Source organism: Marmota monax, unplaced genomic scaffold (genome assembly GCF_021218885.2).
Source record: "Marmota monax isolate L192 unplaced genomic scaffold, Marmota_monax_Labrador192_F-V1.1 WCK01_AAM20220418_F8-fsc00245, whole genome shotgun sequence".
NCBI classification, from domain to species: Eukaryota; Metazoa; Chordata; class Mammalia; order Rodentia; family Sciuridae; genus Marmota; species Marmota monax.
This window is the reverse complement of record NW_026693895.1, coordinates 999,928-1,025,360: the sequence shown is the minus strand read 5'-3', so window position 1 is coordinate 1,025,360 and position 25,433 is coordinate 999,928. Positions and strand designations below refer to the sequence as shown.

General features: G+C 47.7%; 1 protein-coding gene across 2 annotated transcripts in view; it reads right to left on the bottom strand.

Moving 5' to 3' along the window:
* Nucleotides 1-25,433, bottom strand: part of Mertk (MER proto-oncogene, tyrosine kinase) — a 100,283-nt gene that overhangs the window by 73,652 nt on the left and 1,198 nt on the right. The window contains exons 1-2 of one of the 2 annotated variants that reach the window (XM_046462821.2): nucleotides 21,965-22,161; nucleotides 5,099-5,501 (exon numbers count right to left, since the gene is read on the bottom strand). In XM_046462821.2, the coding sequence (XP_046318777.1) occupies nucleotides 5,099-5,385 (287 nt within the window). In that variant the 5' untranslated portion in view covers nucleotides 5,386-5,501; nucleotides 21,965-22,161. Of the gene's footprint in view, nucleotides 1-5,098; nucleotides 5,502-21,964; nucleotides 22,162-25,433 lie in introns of those variants that run through there. The other variant, XM_046462820.2, reaches the window with a different exon arrangement.

Here is a 25,433-nt window from a genome sequence, read left to right as displayed (position 1 = left end):
TAAGTCAAATGGTGATTCCATTCCTAATTTTTTTGGGGGGGCAGAGATACCAGGGATTGAACTCAGGGACACTCGACCACTGAGCCACAACCTCAGCCCTAATTTGTATTTTATTTAGAAACAGGGTCTCATTGAGTTGCCTAGTATCTGGCTTTTTGCTGAAGCTGGCTTTGAACTCAGGATCCTCCTACCTCAGCCTCCTGAGCCACTGGGATTACAGGTGTGTGCTACTGAGCCTGGCTCATTTCTAATTTTTTGAGGGATCTCCATACTGCTTTCTAGAGTGTTTGTACCAATTTGCAATCCCACCAAGGATTTTTGAAATATACACGTTATCATTTTCAAAAAATCTCTCACACACACACACACACACACACACACACACACTCACAGACACACACACAAGCTAAGCCCAAGTAGTTGTGAAAATCTTTCAGGAATCATCTCATGAAGAAGTACCCAATCTCTAATCTTTCCAGAGAATGTGGGATTTGTACTTAAATGCTCTTGAACTCATGACCTATCCATCTTTCTTCCCCTCCAGTTTCAGTGAACGGAAGTCTGACTGCAGGATGCGGTCACTCAGGGTCAGAAGCTCCTTCCCCCTGGTCCTCAGGCTGGGCCCTTCTCCCTTAAAATGACACTTCATGGCCAGACTTGAAGTCCCAGGGCACTCCAACTCAGCACACTAACAGGACCTCGCCATCCCTGCCCTTGCAGCAGGATCCCCTTCCCTCGGGTCCATCTGCAGCCACAACCAGGGACCAGTGCAGCTAAGAAGGTTAAATAGGGACGGCCCTGGACTTGGGATTTTTCTGACTGCAGGATGGCGTGAAAGCAATTCTCACTCAGGGAGACCCGCACTTTGGTTTGGATCTCGATCTTTTCTCCAGGCTGGCGACAGCAACAGCATTGTGACTGATACTCTTGTGATCCCGGGCAGAGGCCCAGCTGCAGCCGCTGGTCAGCCACCTACAAAGTCTTGGTGCTTAAAAGATGAGTGCAGATACAAACGGTGGGGCCCTCAGTCTGGAGACCTCATCATTTCCAAAATCCAGTAAATTCCACCCACACCTACCTACAGGGACTGCCGAACATGACAGTGACATCTCATAGGAGAACAGCCCATGACCAGCTCTGCAGGCTGTGTTTCTCTGCTGGGTCCCCTAACCCCTGCCAAGACACACTCTACATTTTGTGTCCTCTTCCTATGATTTCATGACCAGCCGGCTGTCTCCTGACCTTAGACAAGTCACCCTTCAAATGGGGACTTCAGAGATCTCAATCGAAGGATAGCAAGTTTAGGGTCTTCAATGTCCTTCAATGCCGAGCAATGACATACACATTTATAATTTTGATTACATCACTATAACTGACTTCCTGGAATCACACCGGACAGACACTGGGGCACCTGAACCCGACCTTCATAAAGTTGGAGTATATCATAAAGATGGATTTGATGTCATGAATGCCACCCAGTTCAGCTGAGTGTTCATCGTTCCTACGACTTCTGATCAGGAAACCTGCTTTAAGGCTTGGTTTTGAGGTAGATAAGATTATTCTCCTTTAGAATGGAGTGTACACATAGTAAGTTGAATACAAGAAACAAAATTAATTCTAAGTTTCTCAAAACGTCACCCAGTTCCTTTTGAGCCCTAACAGCTAAGACCCTGACCTATGCTGAGCTTCAAAACTCTCCCACTCAAGTGCTCTTCAACTGGATCCTTGGAACCCTCCCACAGCTGCCAGGCACTGGTCCACCACTATAGAAAGAAGGCTGGGAGATGTGGCAGCTGACCCAGGGACCCAGGGACACATGGCTGGCCATATCCAGAGAGGCCACAGGGGTGCACTCTCCCCAGATGACACCCAGTTAGACCCATGTGCCAGCCTTCTCTTTCTTTAAGCCTATAAACAACTCCTCACTCATTTGTAACTAAATGATGATTTCACTTTTCTCATCGGAAGTTGCATCTATCAGTAGTAAAGGGTCTGCATTCTGTAGTCAACGCAAAAAAATAAAAAAATAAAAAGTCCAATGTCGAGCATGGCTGGGTGGACTGGCACACACCTGTAATCCTGTAATTCCAGCAGCTCAGGAGGCTGAGGCAGGAGGATCAGAAGTTCGAGACCAACCAGCCTTGACAATTTAGTGAGACTCTAAGCAACTTAGTGAGACCCTGTCTCAAAATTCAAAATAAAATAGGGCTGGGGATGTGGGTCACTGGTTAAGTGTCCCTGGGTTCAATCCCTAGTTCCAAAACAAAACAATAGAAAACAAAAAACCCAGACAGAGTTAAGACAACCAAAGGAAGACATGGAATCATGTTGTTTGCCTGGGGACCTCAGCAGACCCAGGAGCAAGCCTATGACCTGGGCCAAGAGGGCAGAGAAGTACCTCTCCGTGCAAGTATTGACAGACTAAACTGACGGTGACTCAACCCTGTGCAAGGTGGCTTTCTGAAAAAGGAAACAAAATGATTCACCGAAAGGCATGACCCAGTGCGGGACGCTGCCAAGCGTCAGGTCAGGGAAAGTGAAAACAAGACATGTCCAAGTGGCTGCGCTCCAGGGCGGAGGGATCCCCGGAAGCTAGGCGCTCCCACTGCACCCGGAGAGCAGGCACTGAAACCTAAATGAGGCTGGAGGAGGGGTTCTACCGTCTGCAGCACAGCGGGGACGCTACAGGTCACAATAACCTGTGGTCCATTTCAGGACCACTTAGGAGAGGCTCCAAGACCGCAAACACATGAGGAAATGGAAATGTTAACTAAGCGATTGGACAGTGCGCCGTGTGCTGCTGAAACATCACCTGAACCACATCCAGATGTCAGATTAACCTGGGCGCAGCGCCCGCCTGTAATCCCAGCTACTCAGGAGGCTAAGGCGGGAGGACCAAAAGTTGAAGGCTGTGTTGGGCAACCCAGTGAAACGAGCCTTGTTCCAAAAATTTAAAAAAGGGCCTGGCACGATGGCCCACGCCTGTGATCCCAGGAGGATCACAGGTTCAACCAGCCTCAGCAATTTAGGAGACTGTAAGCAATTTAGTGAGACCCTATCTCAAAATAAAAAATAAAAAGGTCTGAGGATGTGGTTAAGTAACCCTGGTTTTATCCCAGCTACAATAAATAAGTTAAAAAAAAAATTTTTTTTTCTTAGAGAGAGAATTTTTTAATGTTTACTTTTTACTTTTCGGTGGACACAACATCTTTATTTTATTTTTATGTGGTGCTGAGGATCGAAGCCAGCGCCCCGCGCATGCCAGGTGAGCGCTTTACCGCTTGAGCCACATCCTCAGCCCAAAAAAGTAAAATTTTAAAAGGGCTGGTAGATAGCTCAGTGCTATAACACCCCTGAGCTCAATCCCCAGTTACACACACACACACACACGCGCGCGTAAAATTAATACATGCTAATAAATAAAGCTAAGAAACAAAAGAGAAGTGGGGAAAAGCAAACCAACAACCTAGCACTTCAGAGGAAGTGAGAAACCAGCCTCTATCTCAGAGCAAAGCCTGTCCAAGGAAGGGGGCAAGACCCTTGTCCTTGGAAAGACCCAAAGAGCACTCCTAGGCACATACCCACCCTGCTGAGTTGTTTATCTACAAATAACAGGAGAGATCTGCTGTGCCAGGTGTCCCTGACTCAGTCAGGCTAGGTGAGGATCCACAGCAACCCCCTAGCAACCACCAATCAGCATGAGACAGGGAAAATACCTGGGATGCCAGATGACCCCCCCTGTAGTTTATGGTGGTTGATAACATGTTGGAAAACCCTGTAGTTCAGCACCTACACCCCTCCTGGCCTAAACCAATCAGTACAAACGAATCCCCCTCTTGTACTAACCAATCACCCCTACTCAACTTGTTCCCGCCAGTGAATGTGCTAATCATGTTTTAGAGTTGTTGTTTGATTTTCCAGCGGTGTGTGATGATTTGCTAAGAGATGCTATGATGTATGTGAAGTTCCTGCCTTCTCCAAAGAGTGTATAAAACTGCTGCAAACCCTGGGCTCGGGGCCTCTCAGCGCCACCAGTTGCTGTGTGCACGCAGAGGACGGAGCTAGCTTGCAATAAACGCCTCTTTGCTGTTTACATTGATCTTGGTCTCTGGTGGTCTTTTGGGGGTCCCGAATTCGAGCATAACAGAAGAAGCGCATGATACCAAAGGGTAGGTGAGAAAGCAGCAGCTGGCTCATGAACCCAGCAGCTCTATCCTCAGGAGAACGAAGCAGTCTGGACACACCTCCCGCCTCGGTGGCTCCCTGGCTCCCCAGCTCCTCCTGCTAGCTCTTGCTGAACAAAGTGGAAAACTGAGGTGTGAGGGGGCAGCAGCCAAAGACCTGCCTCATGTCCTAGGCTGCTGACCCTCCACCTCCTCTGCCTGCCTGCCTGAGGGCTGCGGCACACAGATCCTTGGGGGAGGAGGGCAGGGCAATGTGGTGAATACAGGGAATGGGAGGGCGAACTGTTTTAAAGTCTCCACTAATGGTGACCTTGATACCTTCTAAAGCCCCTTCCCATGAGCTGGGGCAGAACCTGTGCTTAGTATGCCCAGGGTCTTGGGATTGATCTCCACCACGGCAAAGAAACAAGCACTATTTCTGCTCACTAGTGGAAGTTTTTTGTTTGTCTGTTTGTTTTCCCCTACAGGACAGAGGATTGAACCCAGGTGTGCTTAACCTCCAAACCACATCCCCAGCTCTTTTTATTTTTATTTATTTTTTGAGACAGGGTCTTGCTGAGTTCTTAGGGCCTTGCTAAGTTGCTGAGGTTGGCCTCAAACTTTCGATCCTCTTGCCTCAACCTCCCAGGTCTCTGGGATTACAGGTGTGCACCACTGCTCCTGGCACTGAGCTCTTGTCCTAGCTGCACTGGACACTGACCTGTAGCTCAGGGGACAGGTAGCCACCATCCCCCACCCCCAATAATCTGCTAACAATTCTAGTGGGGCTCAGTTTAAAAGAAGTCAACAATACAGATGCTCACCTATTTGAGACAACTGAAGGAATAGAAAGGCTGTTTGGTTTGTTGTTTTAAATTAGGAGGCTTTGTTTCAATATAATAACATCTAAAAAGAAAAATAGAAAGCACACACACCTGAAGGATGCAATTATGGATGTGACTTCGTCATCTGGGTAAAACTGGGTGATGGAATGATGGGCTCCAAGCTCCTTCCCGTCTTTCCACCAAGTAATGGCAACGTCCTGGTAGATATTAGGTACACTGATGGAGCAATTGAACTTGACATCTTTGTGTTCAGAAAGTATTATGTGTCCAACCGTGTGATTAAAGGCAATAGGTGGCAGCTTTGACGCAGCCGAGGTCACCTGGGGGACAGCCGTGTTCCCCGGATGTGGTATTCCAGCCTGGGTTGGTGAAAACATCCAGGCAGGCTGGACCCCGCGGCGGTGGACAGAGGACAGTGGCACGTGGTCAGCTGGCAGGTTCCTGGGGAAAGGTCCTGGGGACAGCTTGGTGTCTTCCTGCACCTTGGCAATGGCTGAAAAGCAGAGAGCCTGAGTGTTAGTCTTCAGTCTGGGGAAGATGCCCCACCTCCCAGCTGGATGGGAGGAAGCAGGGCATCCTCAGTGCCTTCAGCAAGATGCGCAGCCATCACTCAACACGCAGCTCAGCATACGTCTCATGTCCAAGTGTAAGGGTAAAAGAAATTGAAGTTAAAGCGTAAAAGTTAAAGGGTAAAAGACCGGGTGTTGTAAAAGTTTCTAAGCTGCAAGGTCTGAGTTAAAATGTAAAGGAGGTATTGTTAGGTTTCTATGCTACCTGCAAAACCCGAAATTTCTGTAGCTGTTAAGACAATGCTTAGAACCGCCCAGTAAATATTTCCCCTGACTATTTGGTTGTTTAATAAGGGCTCTGTGTGGTCGCACGTAGGCATTGCAGGGCCTGGACCAATCAGTTTAAATGTAACCCCCTCCTTAGGAATGACCTATCACTCCAGCCTGACCTGTTCCCGCCAATGAATGAACTAATCATGTTTAGGAGTTGTTGTTCAATTTTCCCGCGCCTCATGATGATTTGTTCTGATGTATACAAAGCCCTCCGCCCTCCCCAAAAAGTGTACTTAAGCAGTGCTCAGCCCCTGCTCGGGGCTCTGGGCTGCTTTCCCTTCTTGAGTGGGCACAGAGCCCCAGCATGCTGGTTCAATAAATCCCCTTTTGCCAATTGCATGAGTGGTCACTTGGTGGTCTCTTTCTCTGACGTTTCGTGGGACCCTTACACAAGTTCATGCACTTGTTCACAGCCCCATTCTGAAGACAGCTTCAGAAATAAGATTGTGGCTTGGGATGGGGCTCAGTGGTAGAGCGCTAGCCTGGCATGCACAAGGCCCTGGTTCAATCTCCAGGGAGAATTGGGGTGATAGAGAAAGGAAAAGGGGAAGGAAGGAAGGAAAAGAAACCCCCACCCCCCCCAAAAAAAAATCTTGCTGGGATGGAGCTCCGTGGTAGAGCATCACAGGGCCCTGGGTTCAGCCCCTAGTACCGCAAAGAAAAAAAAAAATCTTTTAAAAGGTGACTCATTCTAAGCCCTTCATACCAGCTCAACAGGAAGGGGCCAGCAAGGAGAGCTAAGATCCCTTTTCTTGCCGTCTGCTCCATCTCAGACTGTGCTATGAATCTTGCCAACAGTCTTAAAGAGACTGGTCTAAAGAGATGAGTTTACAGGTTTTGGGGGGGGGGGCGGGGGAGGGGAGTGCTTATGTTACCAGAGCTGGACCCTCCAGAAAATGCCTGCCTGCGGGAATGAGCTGGGAGATGTTTTTTTTTCATCTGGCTCACAACTGTTTCTAAAAATATAGGCTCACATTAGTTGTACTTTAGGGTTTTTGAAAGGCACGTTTGGAGCCTACATTCTAAGCTGGTTGTTATTGGTTCAAGCAAAAAGATGAGGGAAATGCAGGGCCACGCATCCCGCCATGGGTTAGTGAGGTGGAGCACACAGAGGGTCCATACCTGCCCTAGGGCTGTGCCTCCGACTCACTCAGCTCAGAACCTCATACCTGCTGGGCTCCCGAGGGTGCCCGAGGGAGCAGCTGGCCTCAGCCCTGGGTCACGCCAGAGTTGGTGAATAAGAACAAGGACACACCCCCCTCCACCACCACCCCTACCCCCCCACCCCCACCCCAAACTGGAGTTTCCAATGAATAACAAATAACTGCTAGTGTCAGTGTCAGCCAGTAGGTAGCAGACTAAGGAAAAGAGGAACAAGAGACCTAGAGGCAGAGAGGGGACCTGGGGACTTCTCCTCTGGCATCCTCTATTCCCTGTCACTCAGGACGGCCAGCATCTCTCAGCCTGGGCATCCCTGCATAGGAGCCCTCTTAGTACGGCACTGTGGAACTGCTCCCCCCTGCTGGGGCCCACTCGCATCTCAGGGCTGTGCCTTTGGGACCTGCCTCCTTAGGGAGGCAGGATGAATGCCAGGCAGAGGACAAGAGGTTTCAGTGCAAAAACCCAGGAAAACTGGGATTACAATGGTCCAGGCCGGTAATCCCAGCGATTTGGGAGGCTGTGAGACAGGAGGTTTGCAAATTTGAGGCCAGTCTTGGCAACCTGGTGAGGCCCTAAGCAATTTATGTTTCAAAATAAAAAATAAAAAAGGGTTGAGGATGTGACTCAGTGTAAAGTGCCCCTGGGTTCAATCCTCAGTGCCAAACAAAAAAACCCTAAACCTTTCTGATTATAAAGATAAGGTAACTGGTTATACTAAAAATGCAAACATGTATCAAAGTGCTTAGATAAAATGGCAGCCCATTCTGCAGTCCCAGCCCTGCAAGATAACCAACCCCTCTTTACAAACTGGGGTCTAACTCTCAGGTCCATAGGAGTCCAGCCGCCAATGAGCTAGCTGCCTGGGGAAGACCAGCCCTCAGGAGGTCCCCGAAATCCTGAGTGGACAATTCACCCCTGGGCACCCGGTACTCGGGATGGCCTGAAAGACGACCCATCTTCGCATTCCACTGGCCAGAACTTGGATGAATGATTCAACTGCCAATGACTATTTACAGGGCGTCCCTGGGTTCCCGATAGTCCAATAGGTCTGTCCCAGGCGCAGAGCCGCAGGGGTTAAAGCGGAGACTGGAGTTGGCTACACCGCTGAAGGCAGAAGGGAAGAGCAATGGCTCCCAAACTGAACCTTTGACCTCATCTGCAGATGGCATTCGGAGGTGGGCTCCTCAGGAGGTGAAGAGGATCAGAGGGGAGGGGCGGTATCCTGCTGGGTCTCAGGGGTATAGCCTCTGGCTACCAAGCACCCCTGTGGTTGGGGTGAGGAGGGCCTGCCTGGGGGGTGTGCTGCAGTCTACAGGAAGGCCCTGTGCCCCACCCTCCCTAGGGAAAGGGCCAGACCCTGAAAGGGCCAGACCCTGGGTGGCCGTACCCCTATTTCACTTGCACCCCCAGGCCACTATGTGGATTGTGTCCCAGGGCGGCTTCCCTGTTACCCAGGTTAATAGCTAGACCGGCATTGTTCTATTAGTATAGTCTATTAGTATATATAGAGTTTGTGTAAATGCAAAGGGTTCTGGACTGATCCAGAGTAGCGGGGACTCCACTACTAGGAAAAATACCACCGTCCATCACTTGACCTGAATGACCAGTCCTAAACTGTAAATCATTAACTTGGCTGGAGCCAATGCCCTCAGAACACCTGGAGAAAGCGAAAGAAAAGAAGGCCACTGTAGGAAGAAAGGGACCCGGCTGGCGTGTGCATTAGTGCACCAGGGCCCAGCAGAAAAATGCTGTGCTGGCGAGCAGGGCCAGCTGAGGGCACAGGAAGGGGAGAGGTGGCGGGGCCACGCGTGCCCCAAGAGGTCCCAGCTGAGATGCAACAGGAGGGAAAGGCCCAGGCACAGTGGACAAAGGGTGAAGTATGGGCCTGGCCCCGTGGCACATGCCGAAGATCCCAGAGACTCAGGAGACCCAGGAGGGAAGATTGCAAGTTTGAAGCCACCCTCAGCAACTTAGCAAGACCCTCTTTCAAAATAAAATAAAAAAGACTAGAGATGTAGCTCAGTGGCTGAGACCTACCCCACCCCAGCTTCAAACCCCAATACCGAACATAAAGAAAAAAAAGACAAGACATGGTGTTGGCGGGACAGATGCTTCATTTGGATCACAGCTGCCACAGAGCTGCCAGATAAAACCAGGACACCTCTTTTCAGTGAAATTCCAGATAAACAATGATTATGTGGCGCAGGAAACCAGCTGGAGCCCGAGCACCAAGGAGTTCATGGCAGACCACTGTGGCCACAGGTCAGCCTCTGGGACCTGGAGCAGGAGGAGGGGTCTGGAGGGCACAGTGGAGCCCTACAGCAGGCAAGTTGTCCTGCCTCTCTGAGCCCTGGCTGGGAGGGTCTGAAGGGGCCTGGGCCTCTCAGGTGGCGCCTTCTTCCTTACTGCCCTGACCCCACATATCCATTTTGGCTAAAAAAAATAAAAATAAAAAGAGCAGATGCCCTTCCCCTTGCCCTTGAGCACACTCTCCAACAGCGGAAACCAGGAAACTCAGAGCCATAGGCAGCCCCTGCCGGCCCCGTCAGCCTGCACCCTACTTTTCAACACAGGTATTTGGCTTTTTCTCCAAATAAGTACTTTAAAGAAGCTTCCCAAGCAGACTGCAGCCCCCAGGCCCTTGCTGTAGGGAGTCACCCAGGGAACCGAAAGAGCATTCCTGAATCAGTGACTTTTCACCAGCCTGCTCCGACTCTCTGGCCATGACCTCAAACTAAGCTTTTGATGTCTGGATCCCACCCAGAGCTTGAGTTTATTGGCCTGGGGTGCATTTGGGGCACTGGGATTTTTAAAACTCTCCTCTGGTGATTCTGCTATGCAGCCAGGATCAGGCCTCTGCTCTAGGGAACGGGTACAGAATGGGCACCAAGCACCCCCAGCTAGTCCTGAGGGTCCTGGATTGAGCCCGAGAATCTCTATCCAGAAGGATCGGGTCTGACTGGTGTGACTTGGGCGATGGGGGCTGTAGAAGGGGTGGGGTGAGAACAAGGACCCCAGAGTCGGAGGGGCAAAGGTGAGCCCCAGCTCAGCCATGCAGAAGCCAGACGACCCTGTGTAAGTCACCTGTCCATCCAAGACTGAGTGTCCTCATCACGAAGGGAGATAGACGACACTTCCACTTGGAGAGAAGAGCCACGCACTGCAGATAACAGCACCGAAACCAAAATGAAGCAAGGACCATGTGAACACATTGACAAACATGGCTGCTTGCTATAGTGCTCTGCTAGGTCCTGGGTGCAAGACTGCCAGCATCATCTAGCTCCGCCTTCATCCTCAAAAAGAACTTACAAATGTGCAAACGGGATCTGCAACCACTCCAAAGTAGGACTGAACAGAATAAGGCAAGTGGAAAAGTATTCTAAATTCCAATGCACCTGCCAAGAGAGCATGCCAAGATTGTATTTATAGATTTCCTATCTATGTTGGAATGATGAATAGAAAGTGCTCTCATAAAAAATTAAACCTTTTCTTGATGTGCTGACCTGGTGATATAGGAATGATTATAAATTTGGTGTAAACATTCTTAAATGCATACAAGTATTCTGCAAGAGTTGCAAATAAAACACACCGTGCACAAGGTCTGGCCTGCGCAGATACACAATGAATGGCAGTTATTTTTTCCATCACATGAGACATCTGATCTGTCATTTCAGAGGTGTAGCTAGTCATGCCTGGACCAGCAAGGCCAACATATGGAACCCGTTAGGCTGACTGAGCCCTCCAACCCCCGGCAGTGAAATGTGAACACGCAGTGTTTACTTAACAGGGGGTGTTCCTGCGCTCTCCCCTGGCAGGCTGCCAAGTGTCAGGAGTGGAGCTGTGACAACACTTTGGCTGGGGTCAGGAGGCAGAGGTCTGGGGCTAGTTCTCTTCAGGGTCCACTTGCAGCCTCAGGAGTCCCAGGAAAGACTCAGCCTACAAGTTTACCACCTCCATCTCGCTGCCCCCACAAATGTATCCTCCAGCCCACTGATACCTGAATTCCTAGGACTAAAATGCCATTCTTTTTTTTTTAAGAAAAATAATTATTTCCTTGTAAAATTTGACTATCTCTGGAAGACCAAACTACCTAGCAAAAGTCTGTTAAGATCTTTACTAAGTGATGGAGGGTAAAGAAATCCCCTCCAACAGCATACTAGGTGCACTTTTCTCAATTCTTTCCCTCACAAAGTATAACTTTAAGACACTGGGCTACATATAAGATAAACATTTTTTTTTTCAAATTCTGAAAGACTTGGAGACCAGAAAGTAGGTGGTGTCTGCCAAAACCTTGGGCGCTGTTATTTAATGGGAGTCAAGTTTCAATTTTACAAGATGAAGAGAGCTCTGGGACTGGACGGTGGCCACAGTGGGACATCTTGAGTGTATGTAACACCACAGAACTGTACCCTTAAACATGGGGAGGATGGTAAAATTTACGTCAGGCGTACTTTACCACAATTAAAAAAAAAAAAATAGATGAAGGGTGGAGAGAAAACAAAGTGTACCAGCTAGAGACCTCAGGGCCCAAGAACAACTGGGTCTGGGTTTTCTTTTTGCCCCACATATTCCAGCCTTGGAGCCAAAAGTCAGCAAGCTGGAAATGCTAAGAGGCAAAGACCAAACCAAATCAATCAAATAGCAAAAGCCTGCCCTTTCTAAAGGACCAGGAAAAGGGGGGCTTAGCCAGACAGAAAACCCAGGGAAAGCTAGGCCAGAAGAGGAACCCAGAAAAGCTCCCACCCAGAAAAGCCCCTGGGCGCGGTCTCCACCCATATCAGCAAGGGTTAAAAGTACAGGGTGCCACAGCCACACCACAGGAGCAGCCAGGGCCTGGAGGTCACCCCAGAGGCTGATAGCAAAGAACCTGCGGGATCCTTGACTTCTGCCCTACTAACATCAAAGGACAATGAAACAACCCCCTCCTCACACTGGGGGGGCGGGGCGGGGCGGAATCTGAGGCCTCCTGGAGAGTCCAGAGTCAGCTTTCCCTATGAACCAGTGAGGTCATTCCTCTCCTCAAGTCAGCAGAATAGCCAGGAGGCACTCCTACCCAGCCTGACCAGGCAGCAAGACCAAGGCAGCAGATGATCTCCAGCCAGAAGAGCTAGAGGGAACCAGGTGGAACAAGATTTAAATAAGATCCAGAGCCTGGTAACATAATACCCCTAGTAGCCAAGTTACAGTAACATTTTGATTGCAAACCAAATGAAATGTCAATGCCAAGATGACAGAATTATCTGGAAAACCTTTTAATTAATTAATTAATTAATTCAAGGGTACCCGGAATTGAATCCAGGGGTGTTCTACCAATGAGCTATATCCCTAGGCCCCTGCCATTTTTATTTTGAGGCAGGGTCTTGCTAAATAGTCCAGGCTGGCCTCCAACTTGCAATCCTCCTGCTTCAGCCTCCTGGATAGTTGGGATTACAGGATTACACCACCTAAGCCAACCAGAAAAAGCTTTTAATGATGCAATCATAGAAGTATTTCCATGAGCAGTTATGAATGTGCTTGAAACACATGAGAAAAATAGAAAGCCTCAGAAAAGAAACACCAAGTCTCAGCAAATAAACAGAAGATACAGAAAAGGACCAAGTGGGAGTTTTTGAACTGGAAAATACAATGACCAAAATAAAAAACACAACACATGGATTGGACAGCAGAAGGAATTGGGTACAGGAAAGAATCTGTGTGCTGGAAAATGAAAGAAGAGAAAATTATCCAATCTGAACAAAAAAGAAAAAAGAGACCAAACAAACAAGAACAATAACAAAATAGTCTCTGAGACCTTTAGATCTTTATTAATCTGTGTGAACCTCAAATAGGATAAAGCCCCCTCCAAATCCACACCAAGATACATCAGAGTCAAACTTCTGAAAACTAAAGACAAAACATTTTGAAAGTTCTGAGGCAGAAAAAAACACCTTGCTACAGGGGTGAAGCGATTGAAAGACCATGAATTTCTCATTAGAAATCACAGAAGGAGAGGGGCTGGGATTGTGGCTCAGCAGTAGAGAGCTCGCCTAGCACGGGCGGGACCCGGGTTCGATCCTCAGCACCACATAAAAACAAAGGCATTGTGTTGTGTCCATCTACACCTAAAAAATAAATATTAAAAAAAAAAAAAAAACAGAAGGAGAGAAAAGGGAGTCACAGTGGTTCTCAAATGCTGAAATGAAGAACCATCAACTCAAACTCTATCCGCAAAGCGAGGGGGGATAAAAGTATTCCAAGATGAAGAAACCTAACAGCAGTTCTGCTATAAACAGCCAGAGGAGGTCCTCCAGACACAAACTGAACAGCAAAAGAAGGAAGGTTGAAATCTCAGGAGGGAGGAAAAACACAGGAAGCTAAAATACAAATAAACACTCCTTCTGCGTTTTCTAAATTATATGTGATGGTTGAAGAAACGTTGCAACACAGATGTGGTTCTCTACATGAGGTGATAATATTGAAGACAATCACATCACAAACGGGGGGGGGGAAAGGGAGTCGAAAGGAGGAAGGGATTCTATCATTCCCTTCAGATGGCAAAATATCAACACCTCACATACCAATAATTATACTAAATGTAAATGGCCTAAACACACCTATTAAAAAGACAGATTGGCAGAGTAGATTTATAAACATGCTATCTGCTGTTTATATGAAATTCACTCCATAAAATGGCAAGTTGAAATAAAAAAGAGAAGATGTATCATGTAATCATTAATCAACAGAAAAATGGGATAATTACATCAATATCAGGTAAAGTAGATTTCAAAGCAAAGAAAACTATCAGAGGCAAAGAGGTACATGATACAATGATGAGAGAGTTAATCTGTGAAGAAGACAAAGAACTCCTAAATAATTATGAACCTAAGCAAAGAGCTGCAAATTATGTGAAGCAAAAACTGACAGTGCAGAAAGAAGCAAATAGATCAATAATTATAGTTATAGGTGGTACCACCTCTCAATAGTGAATGGTCAACTAGATAGAGAATAATCAAGGACATAGAAGAACTCAACAACATGGCTAAGGGAAATAATCTACCTTTGCAGAACATTCCACCCAACAAGAGAACATGCATTCTCTCCAGAGGACAATGGGACACAAACAAAGGCAAGCAGTCTGTTGGACCACAAAGCAAATCTCAACCGATGGAAATCATGTCGTTTGTGTTCCCTGACCACAATGGACATAATCAGAAACCAATGACAGAAGGTAACTAGAAACTGTCCAAATATTTTTAAACTAAGTGTCTAAATAATCAATGGATCAGAGAAGAACTCTCAAGGGAAATTTTTAAAAATACATTGAACTGAATGAAAACACAGCATACAGAAGTTTGTGGATGCAGCTAAAGCAGCGGGAAGGGGGAAAGTAATAGCACCAAATGAATACGACAGGAAAAGGGAAAAGTCTGCAGCCCGTGCTCTGAGCTTGGGACCCAGAAACAGCAAAACAAACTGAAACAGGCAGAAGGAAGGAAATATGGAAGGAAGGAAACTGAAAAGGACAGCAATGGAACAAAGAGCTGATTGCTTTAAAGGATTGATAAAATTGACAAATCTCTAGCAAGATGCGCAAACAAACAGAGAGAAGACACAAACGATCAGCATTAGGAGGGGAGGGGGGACATCACTAGAGTCTCTGTGGGCTGCAAAAGGATGAGGGAGGGCTGGGGTGTGGCTCAGTGGCAGAGTGCCTGGTTGGCACATCCAAGGCCCCCGGGTTCCACCCCTGCATAACAAAAGAAGAAGAAAATAAAGGGGGTGATGAGCAAATACGAGGAATAATCTACACCCAAACTGAAGACAGGGGAGGTGGACTAAGTCCTCCATAAACACAAACTACCACAACCTAGCAACACGGAACAGGTGACCTGCCGAATAGCCGGTAACTAGTAAGTAACTATTAAGCTCCAGGGCTACTCCAATGGAATTAGGAAATGGAATTCATAATTTAAAAAATTCACTCCAAAACCCAGTCTTCAGGCCCACATGGTTTCACTGGAGAATTATACCCAATGCTTACGGAAGAAGCAGCACCAATTCCACATACACTCTTCCAGGAAGTAGAGGAGATGGCACCCCACCACAGATTCTGGACTTAGGACCATGTGGCTTTAGATGAGGTGAAAGTGACACACATTCAGTAGAAACCTTGCTTTAAATTCTGGCTTTTGATGCTTCCCAGGATGGTGGTGTGCAGCACGACCCTCCTATCACGATGTGGGGCAGCGGCACCCCTGCCACCATCAGCCACGAGCTGCTCTGGGGTGCTGGGGCCAAGCCAGGTGTTTGGTCTGTTGGCATGTACATTGCCAACTGACCATGTTTCCAACTTAACGATGAGTTTATCAGGACCTACACTGATTCACCAAAGAACCTCTGGATGGCCTGTTGTAGGGACAGATGAGGCAAGGCACCAAAGACAGCAGGAAACAGTTTTATTTGGCTGCAGCCAGGTTCAGAGGGCACAGCTTCTGCTGTAATCAATCAATCCCCTGAGCCCCGAGTTCAAGAAGTTTCAGAGTTTTATACCCAGCATGTAAGGGGAGGGGCTCAGAAGTTCACAGTCTGCAGAAGTTCACATAAAAGCAGCTTTTTCTTTCACTATTTTGAGTAAGTTAACTCTTCAAGGACAACACCTGAGAAGGGGAGAGCTTCTTCTCCCCTTTCTTTCCTCCCCCTGCCAGCTGTTACCATGGAGCCCAGTTGTAATTTATCTTAAAAAATGTAGACATCTCTGTGAAGCCCAGCTCAAGGCCAGAGGCCTTGTTTGCACATTTCTTCAAAGTACTACACTGGATACGTTTGTGATAAACTAGTAAGGGGGTGTCCAGTACCTGGAGTGCTGGTATCTTCTCGGCCAGTGGCCAAGTAAACAGGGCAACAGGAAAATAGGAAGTTTATCTACAATGGACTCTTTTGCTGACAGTCCTAAAATCAGCCATGATGAAGCAGGCTTTTCTGTGGAGAAAGGGGGTACCACTTCAGGCCCATCTCTTCCACTGAGAAATAGGCAAAGGACCCAGCATTCCCCAACACACACACACACACACACACACACATACACACTCACTCACTCTCTCTCACACACACACACACACTCACTCACTCACTCTCCATCAGCCCTCTCACCTACACAGTCATCTCTAATCCTGTGAAGGGAAAATCCTGTCCCTGCTTCACAGGGGAGGACTGTGTGGCTCACAGGTGCTAGGGAACCTGCCCAGGTCTGTGTGGCTAGGAAGGAGTGGAGGGGAGTCCCCGGGCCAGCCCCCCCTTGCCTTGCCTGACTCCACACACAGGCTCCAGCTGCTCAGCTGGTCCTGAGAGCTGAACAGGGGAGCTTCAGGGCAGAAGGACAGCTACACACCAGCTGTGACCTGCCCTAGAGCGTCCCCCGACCTGCCCAGAGCATTCTCCGGGAGAAATCCCAGCCCAGATGTGGAGCAGCACTAGCAACAGGAGCGGAATTGCACAACCTGCAACCCGGCATTCCCACCCCTGAAGACGTGTCTGTCCACAAGGCGACCAGCAGGAAGGCAGGGTCACCTCGATTCAGGTCATGCTTTTGCCACACGCATTTGACAAAACTCATCAAACCCCACACTTTATTACAATATTTTATTACAACAGATGGAACCTCTGGGCAGAAAAGATGAAGAAGAATGTTCATGTCCACACGGCTTATGAAAAAAAACCCTGGGGGAAAACCCAAGTGCCTCCTAGAGATAAGATGAACAAAGCTATGGTACAGTGACATTTTTGCTTATGAAGATAATGAACCAGGGCTACACTTTCCAAACTAGATGAATCTAGTGAACTCAACATGGATTTAAAAAAGCAAACTGAGGGGCTGGGATCATGGCTCAGCAGTTAGTGCACTTGCCTGGCATGTGTGAGGCACTTAGGCTCAATTCTCAGCACCCATATAAAATAAATAAATAAATAAATAAAGGTCTATCAACAACTTAAAAGTATATATATATTAAAAAAGCAAACTGAAGAAGAACGCTCCCTTTGTACATGCAATTTTATAACGTGCATGTTGCAAGCTCCTGTAAGCATCCTCAATACCCCTTTCCCTTTCTTCCTATAAATAGGAGCCATCTGACCCACTAAAACCTTGCTTTGCTGCCCTTCCTTGTTTGGGGGTAACCAGGGAAATGTAAGCAGAAGTCTGCAGCATGGAGCATCACATAAAGCTATCGCCTTCCTGATGAATAGGACAGACTCAGCTGGTAGGAGATGGTTAGTCTTTTGTCCTTCTGGCTTATTTCTGCCTGGAAGGCAAACAAAATGCCTGGAGACACAGCAGCCATCTTGAGACAACGAATTCTAAAACCATCACTAAAGACAGCGGAGTAAAGAGCTCGTTCTCTGACTCCAACATGGAGCTACTGTCTCAACGGGGCCCGGATGCCCTCAGACTCCTTGGTTAAGAAACCAAAGTGAGGTATTCTGTTACAGGGAGCTAAATGTATACCCTAAGTGACACAGTACAGGACAATACTAGAGTGTTCTCAACACCCACGTGTGGCCAAAGGATAAAGAAATGCAGGGGAATCTGCATACCTATAATCCCAGCAACTCAGGAGGCTGAGGCAGGAGGATTGCAAGTTCAACTCGGCAACTTGGTAAAGCCCTGTCTCAAAAAAATAATAATAATAAAAATAAAAAGGACTGAGGAGGGCTGTAGCTGTAGCTCAGTGGTAGAGCGTTTGCCTAGTATTTGTGAGGCACTGAGTTCAAACCTCAGCACCACAGAAAAATAAATAAAGTTATTTTAAAAGGGGGTGGGGAGGGGCTGGGGCTGGGGCTCAGTGGCAGAGCACTCTTGTGTTCAATTCCTGGTACCACCCTGTCCCTAAAGAAAGAAATGCACAGGAACTAAAACACCCAATGTCAGGTAGCAGTTGTCTTTGGGTGGGCTGAGGGGATAAGCCTGGTGGGGAGCCGTGGAGTACTTCAACTATGTTGCTAATGTCTGACTTCTTCTGCTGAGTGGTGATCACACATGTGAATTCTATTAACTGTTGTACCCTCTGGTACAGCCCCCATTTTTTTTTTTGGCATTAACCCAGAAGCACTTTACCACTGAGCTACATCCCCAGCCCTTTTTATTTTTTATTTTGAGGGTCTTGATAAATTGTCAAGGATCTTGCTGATTGGCTGAGGCTGGTCTCAAATTTTCAATTCTCCTGCCTCAACTTCCTCAGTAGCTGGGATTACAGGGGTGCACCACTGTACCTGGCAGCCTCTGGGTTTTGAAAAAGCTCCCCAGGTGGGTCCAGAGCACACCCCCTATTGAGACCCCCGTTATAGCTGTCTGTGTGCTTATCCTCCCGCCAAAGAACTTAGGAGGTGTACCTGCTATAATGTGCATCACAAAATACAGATTCTTAAATTTTCAAATATAAAATTATATCATAACATTGAATGAACAGACTTTTAAAAATGAGCTAGGCCTGGTGGTGCACGCCTTTAATCCCAGCAGCTCAGGAGGCTGAAGCAGGAGGATTGCAAGTTCAAACTAACCTCAGCAACTTAGCAGAATCCTGTCTCAAAATAAAACATAAAAAGGGCTGAGATGTGGCTCAGTAGTCAAGTGCTCCTGAGTTCAATCCCTGGTACAAAAAAACCCCACAAAAACCTGACATCATTCTCCCCATATGGCTGCGGCCCTTGGGGGACACACCCCACCCCCTCCAGGAAGACTTAGTGCATCTCCCTGCCTCCCAGAACCCCAGAGTCCAGGTTCCCAGCAGACTGGACAGGAAGGGGCCATAACCTGAGGATGTCCACCATTCTCAAAAAGACCCTGCAATTCTACTCTACTGCTCCAGACAGAACTGGCGGACACTTCATTGTGGGCACGGACAGCCCAGGTGGCAGGGAATGGTTCCTGCCAGAAAGAAGCCACTGGCAGGATGCATTTCTTAAGACACACTGTGCTCAGCCTCTGCCCCCATTCTAGGCTGATGCCCAAGGCTGTTCACATCCAGAATGAGGGACAGGGCTCAGGCACTGGGTATGGAGCCTCTCTGTGAACAAGTGTCCCCTCCTTTCCCCATCAGGTGGAGTCCTTGCCCAGAAGAGCCCCAGAATCATCCATCTGCTCTCCTATTTGAGGCACCACCCCTGAGGTGCAGGGTAACATCTAAACTGGAGGGAGAACTTCCTTCTTCCTTCTCCCACAGTGGTTATTTATTTATTTTAAACAAATGCTACATCTAATGAACTTCCTTTTTTTTTCTTTTCTTTCTTTTTTTTCTTTTTTCTTTGCTCCCAAACTTTGAAAGAACCCCACTTTCATCTTCAGGTCTCCAGATCACGTGCCAGAATTGTAAAAAAGGCTTGGAGGCCGGCCTCACTTCCTTCGCTGGGGCAGCCTGCCATTCACTGTGCTACGGAAGGGCAGCCTGTGGATGCACACAGCGCTGGGGAGGTCATGAATATTCATCACCTCCCGGAGGGTTCTAGAAGCAGCGGAGTCTCAGAAAGCAGCTTTCAGCAAGTTGGGGTCTCCCTCCTAATATTCTCTGGGAAGACAGCCTGTTCTTACTTGTGAAAACGATTGTTTTCAAAACCGTAATGAAGCCCGTCTCCCATTAGGAGCTTCAAGGAGAAGCCCCCAAGGCTGAAAATAGTTGAACAGCCCCTGCTCCAAAACAAACAAGGCTTTCCTTTGTGCAACTAATGAGAGGCCAGACCACAGCTGAGGCTGTTCTAAGATGTTTGCGGCCCCTGAAGGCTGAGGTAACCAGAGTCCCCAAGAAAAAGTAGTTCACGCAGAAAAGGGATCTGTCAGAGTGCATTTGCCTGGTTAAGTGCCAACCTGAGACCCAGGACGGAGGACGGGCCCCTCCTGGGCAGGGCCAGCAGGACACTAATCCTGGCTGATCAGAGCTCACCCAGGACCATGGCTCACTCGGCAGAGGCAAGTGAGAAATATCTAGAAGATATTGGAAGGTGAGAAACATGTAGAAGACCCCGAGTACAAAGAGAGTGTACAGGTGTGAACTGGAGTGCCACCCTAATTCCCACACGGCTCCCACAAGAAGATGGATTTTCTCTGGAGCATTCGTCTGCCCAATAGCCTCAGCTTTGGGTGGAAAACTTCTCAGCATGAGTTTGGTCCAAACATGAAGCCTATACCTCTCTGATCCCCTTCCTCTGTCCCTTTGCCTCTTCCCCATCCTGCCACCCTCGAGACTCAGGGAAAATCCATGTTTTCCTTAAGCAAAAAAAAAAGCTCTGAAGGTAGAGAGAGATGAAGAGGAAGGATGAAGGGCAGACTTCAGCGCAGGCTTCTCAACGAAATGCTAATAAATCACCCTTCTTCTTAAATCACTTTAAAACACAGCAGCCTGCGAGGGTGGCCAGGTCAGGGCAGCTCAGGGCTCCCTCCACTCAGGCCATATCCTCTGGATCCTGCTGCCCCACAGGCCCAGCCAGAGTGGAAGGGGTGCGCACCCAAGGACGCGGAGCTGCCACCTGCCCCGGGTGCTCCTGGGGGCCGAGCTCTGGCCCTTGCTGTGGTTAACAACCTTCCACACAGTACAAGAGCCGCAGTTCAGATAGAGAGCACTAAAGCCCAGGAGGGAGAAAGTGCTGGGCTGAAGGATCCCCCCAGGACTCCTGCTCTCCCTAAGGGGCCCCCATCCCTGAAGGAATTCTCCACCCCTGTCAGACTGTACTTTCAGCATCTTAGCTGGAGGCTGGTGACAAGGAAGGAGTATTGAGAAGGAACAGGTTACCCCCAGGCAAGGGCCAGGAAAGCCCAGCGAGAGGGGAGGAGTCCCCTGGTGTCCCTGATACTTGGCCAGCTCCAGGCAGGAAGTTCAGGGAACAGGCGTGTTTCGGGGCTCCCCGCCCCGTGCACTTCCTGCGAGCCCACCCTGCACACAACTCACACACGCCCAGAGTGTCCCCTGATAAACAGGGCTCATTTTCCCCCCTCTGCGGCCAGAAGACTGCACTGGAAAACGAGTTGGAGCTCGTTGAAAGGAGAGGAAGGATGTGGAATGCCCAGGCTCAAAAGGCCCCCAGAAAACAAAAACAAAACCACCACACCCCCTCCACAGTGGGGCTGTGTGGGAAAAGCCGGGCAGGAATTGGACCTCATTTTTATACCTTCCTGAGAGGCACGTGACAGGAAGCTATTCCTGCACCCTGTCAAGGGGGAAGATATGGGGGGTGGGGAGAGCCAGTGGCATCGGAGAACTGTCCAGTTCTGGGTGGGCTTTGCTGGCAGAATTACCAGGAAACAGATTCCTAAAGAGCTACAGCAACAGCATCAGCAGTTGGGGGTGGGCACCCCAGAAACCCTTCACCAAAGCACTGTGGACAGTGGAGGGTGGCCCCCAGTTGTGCCTTCATGGTTCAAGATTTAATTTAGGATACATTTCAGTGAGAAAAGAACCCTTAAGCCGGGCATGGTGGCACACTCCTGTAATCCCTGCCGCTCTGGAGGCTAAGGCAGGAGGATTGCAAGTTCTAGGACAGCCTCAGCAATTTAGGGAGGTCCTTGGCAATTCAGTGAGATCCTGTCTCAAAATAAAAAACATGGCTGGGCACAGTGACTCACGCCTGTAATCCCAGCAGCTCTAGAAGCTGAGACAGGAGGATCGCAAGTTCAAAGCCAACCTCAGCAAAAACAAGGCTGCTAAGCAACTCGGTGAGACCCTGTCTCTAAATAAAATATAAAAACAGGGCTGGGGATGTGGCTCAGTGGCTAAGTGCCCCTGAGTTCAATCTCTGGCATGAAAAAAAAAAAAAAAACCCAACCATAAAGGGCTGCGGATGCTAAGCGCTCCTGGGTTCAATCCTTGATACAAAACAAAACAAAACAAAAAACCTTCTGCAGAACACCTTTTGTCTAGGAAAAGCGATTACCTCTAATTTGAGTTCAGAAATGGAGAGGGGAAATTATGGCTAATATTTTTTGAGCACTTACTATATATCCTTAGCTCAATTCATCCTTCTTGACAGCATGAAATGGATCCCATTGCACCAAAAATAAACTGGAGGTCCTAAGGGTCAGCTGGTTCCCCAGAGCCCACAGAGGTCAGGCGTCTCAGTGTTTTGATTCCAGTTCCGAGAAGCACATATGGGAAGGCTCTTTTTCAGTGTTTGTAATAATTAAACTCCTCTGCAGAGACGCATACCAACCCATAGCCATGTGCTGTGGATTAAGATTAAACTAGTGATCATGGGTCAGAATCAAGGCACTCAAGGCAAAGTGACCCTGGCCAAGGAGCCGTAAAAACTGCTTTTCTCACACACACACACACACACACACACATACACACACCAGTTTTTGACTTACTTTCCTAGGTGGAATGGTTAGAATACAAAATTCTTTGGGGGTTTCTGTAGTCTGAATATCTACATCCTCTTCATTGCCTAACTTCTCCTGTAATGCAATCACTTCGATGCCGGGTGGGGAGGTGTAGGTAAAGAATTTCCTGTGAATCAAGCTAAAAGCTTTCGGGCAAGAGATTCAGTGATTTTGTTTTGGAAAAGTCGGTAGGGAGAGACCAGGAAGAAGCACCTAACGAGACTCCTGGGTCCCCACTCCTGTGTCCCCCCAGCCCCTGTTGGCCTGCACTGTGCTGGGAGGGAAGGGTGGATGCCGGGTGGATGCCCCTGCCCACAGAGCTGATCTCGTAGTGGGGGGACAGTGGAGGAAAAGCCAGTCAAGAGAAGAGCAAGTAGCAACAAATCAGGTACAGATTACTCTCACCAGCAAGTTAAATCTAGTTGGAGAAGAAGGGTTAGTAACTGTGACGGACAGTGGGAACGCTCTCAGGTGAACCTCTGAGCTGAAATCCAAAGGTCCAGAAGGAGCCAGTACACTGAGCCCTGGGGGGAGATTCCAGCCAGAGGGACAGCGCTGCCAACGCAGTCCAAGTACCAGGTGAAGGCATGCACCCTCCCAGGTGGCCCAGCAGCAGGAACAGGGGGAAATGACTAGAAATGAGTCAAAGTCTTTGCCTGGGGGAAGGAAAGGGAAGCTATTGGGGATGTTTAAACCAGCAGATTCATTTTCAAAGGTCCCATTCTGGCTATGATGTGAGCAGTGGTTGGGACAGATGTGTGGCCAAGGTCCCAGCTCAGCTTTGCTACCAGGCAGCCTGTTCCCAATTCACTGGCATTCAGAGCCAACCTCTTTGTCACCAACAGGTACTGACTACTAGTTCCTGTGACAGATGATACAAGTTACTTACTGGCCCTTCTCCAGGGATTATCTAGAAATTATTTCAAAAAATAAGATTTATAAACATAATGATTGTCAATTTAAAAAAATAACTGTGTTCCATTCAGCACTTTAAGAAAATGGGTCAGAGTAAATTTTTTAAAATTCATCCATTCATGAAAATATGGCCTGCAGGGCTGGGGATGTAGCTCAGTGGTAGAGCACTAGCCTAACATGAGCGAGGGCCTGGGTTCCCTCCCCAGCACGGCAAAAGAAGGAAAGAAAAGGTCTGCTTACTTCCAAAAAAGCATTTGAGCAGCATTTGAGGCCATTGGGATGAAGCCCATAAGCAACATGATAACTAAAAGTTATCCCTGGGAAAATGTATACAAATATATTGGAATATCAACTTGGGAGAGAAATATTGCCATTCACTAAACAATTGTTAAAGTCTAATTTGCTCTAAGAGTTCGCACAGCTCCATCTCGGGCTAGGTCTTCATCATTTCTTCACTTTTATTCAGTTTATTCTTTCTCCTCTGTCCTCTCCCTGGCTCTCCCCTAAAGCCTCCTGGTACTTGGGTTTGTTGCTCACTGGCGCCCCCAAGAGAGAGTAAGCAGAAAGGAAGTGTTGGCAGGATTGGCAATGCCAGGGGATGAGCAGTTTCAAGGTCTGCATTGTTCAGGTTCTTGTGGGTTGTGTTTATGTCTGTGTTTGCAGATGGGGGGTAAGTTTCTGGGTTAAAGTGATGCTTAAGTTTTAATTATCCATCCACTCCTGTACAATGTAGACTCTGAACACATTCACACCCTGCTTTTTTCCTGTTGAGTCAGCAAACCATGCAGGCCCACAATATGCAATCTGAAAGTCTTACAACTAGACAGAGTCTAATTTCCATTCTTAATCTTGTTCTAGGACACTCTTCCCTCTGTTCTAACCCAGCCCATGAGAGTCCCATCCTGGAACTGGGTATAGCTCAGTGGTAGTGCAGTTGTCTGGCATACTGGGGGACCTGGGTTCTATCTCTAGCACCTCAAAAAAGAATGAATAAATAAATAAATCCCAGTCTTCATGCTTTGCACAAGACGAGCTGGATCACTCAGATATCTCACAGGTAAACTTCAAGATAAAAAAAATCAAAAGATCAGAGAAATTGGAAAGCCTTTTTGTTCTCCTGATGGGTGGATCTTAAAAGAACTATGATTACCTGCCTAACACTGATCATAGGCCACAAAAATTCTTCATTACAGCTTTTTAAAAATTTAGGAAAGAAGAACATCCAATTTTTAAAATATCTTACACACAAAAAACTACTGTTTCTATTACATTTTCCATAATGTCTACCACATTCACTACCTCCAAGACTGTTCACGGCCAGTCATGGTTAGAAGCAAAATACACCAGATTTGCAGCAGATTATGAGAAAATGGATGTGGCAGAAACGCAGAGGAATTTTTGAGGATTTGGTGGGGGCAGGGGGTGGAGAACAGAAGTGCCTCAGTTCTTTGCTTGGTTCTGGCTCTTGATGTTTGTTTCAAATTGCTCTCTTGCCTTGTATTATGAAAAGCTTATGTAATTGAACGTGCATAAGAAGAATGTGTTGTTGAATTTTTCATTTAACCTGGGCGTGGTGGCGCACACCTGTAACCCAGGGGGCTTGGGAGGCTGAGGCAGGAGGATCTTGAGTTCAAAGCCAGCCTCAGCAACTTAGCAAGATCCTAAGCAACTTAGGGAGAACCTGCCTAAAAAAAAAAAAAAAGAAAAGAATAAATATATATATGTATGTCTGGGGATGTGGCTCAGTGGTTAAGCACCCCTGGGTTCAATTCCTAGTATTAAAAAAAGAAAGAAAGAAAGACATTTTCATTTAAGCAACTGAACCTTCAAAGGAAAAAAACTTAGTTGCTCGACTATAAATGGAAACTTTCCAGGTATTCTTAAAAGGCATCTCTGAGAATAATAGGTGAAGGTTAGCCAACCATATGCATGATTAAATGAGACAAAAACCGCAAACTGAATGGAAATAAAACCTTTTAGGGAAGGGAAAATCCGCGGGATGTGTTTGTTTAGTCCTCCTCTACCCCTTCCATTTCTTTTTCTTTTGGGTAAAGCCTGGTAAGTTTCTTCCAGCTTCCTCGGAAGAGCATCAGCGATCCTTTGGAATCTGTCAATCACCTACCCTCCAAACCAGCAGTGGGTTCCGCTGGAACCTGGCTTGCCTGGCTCC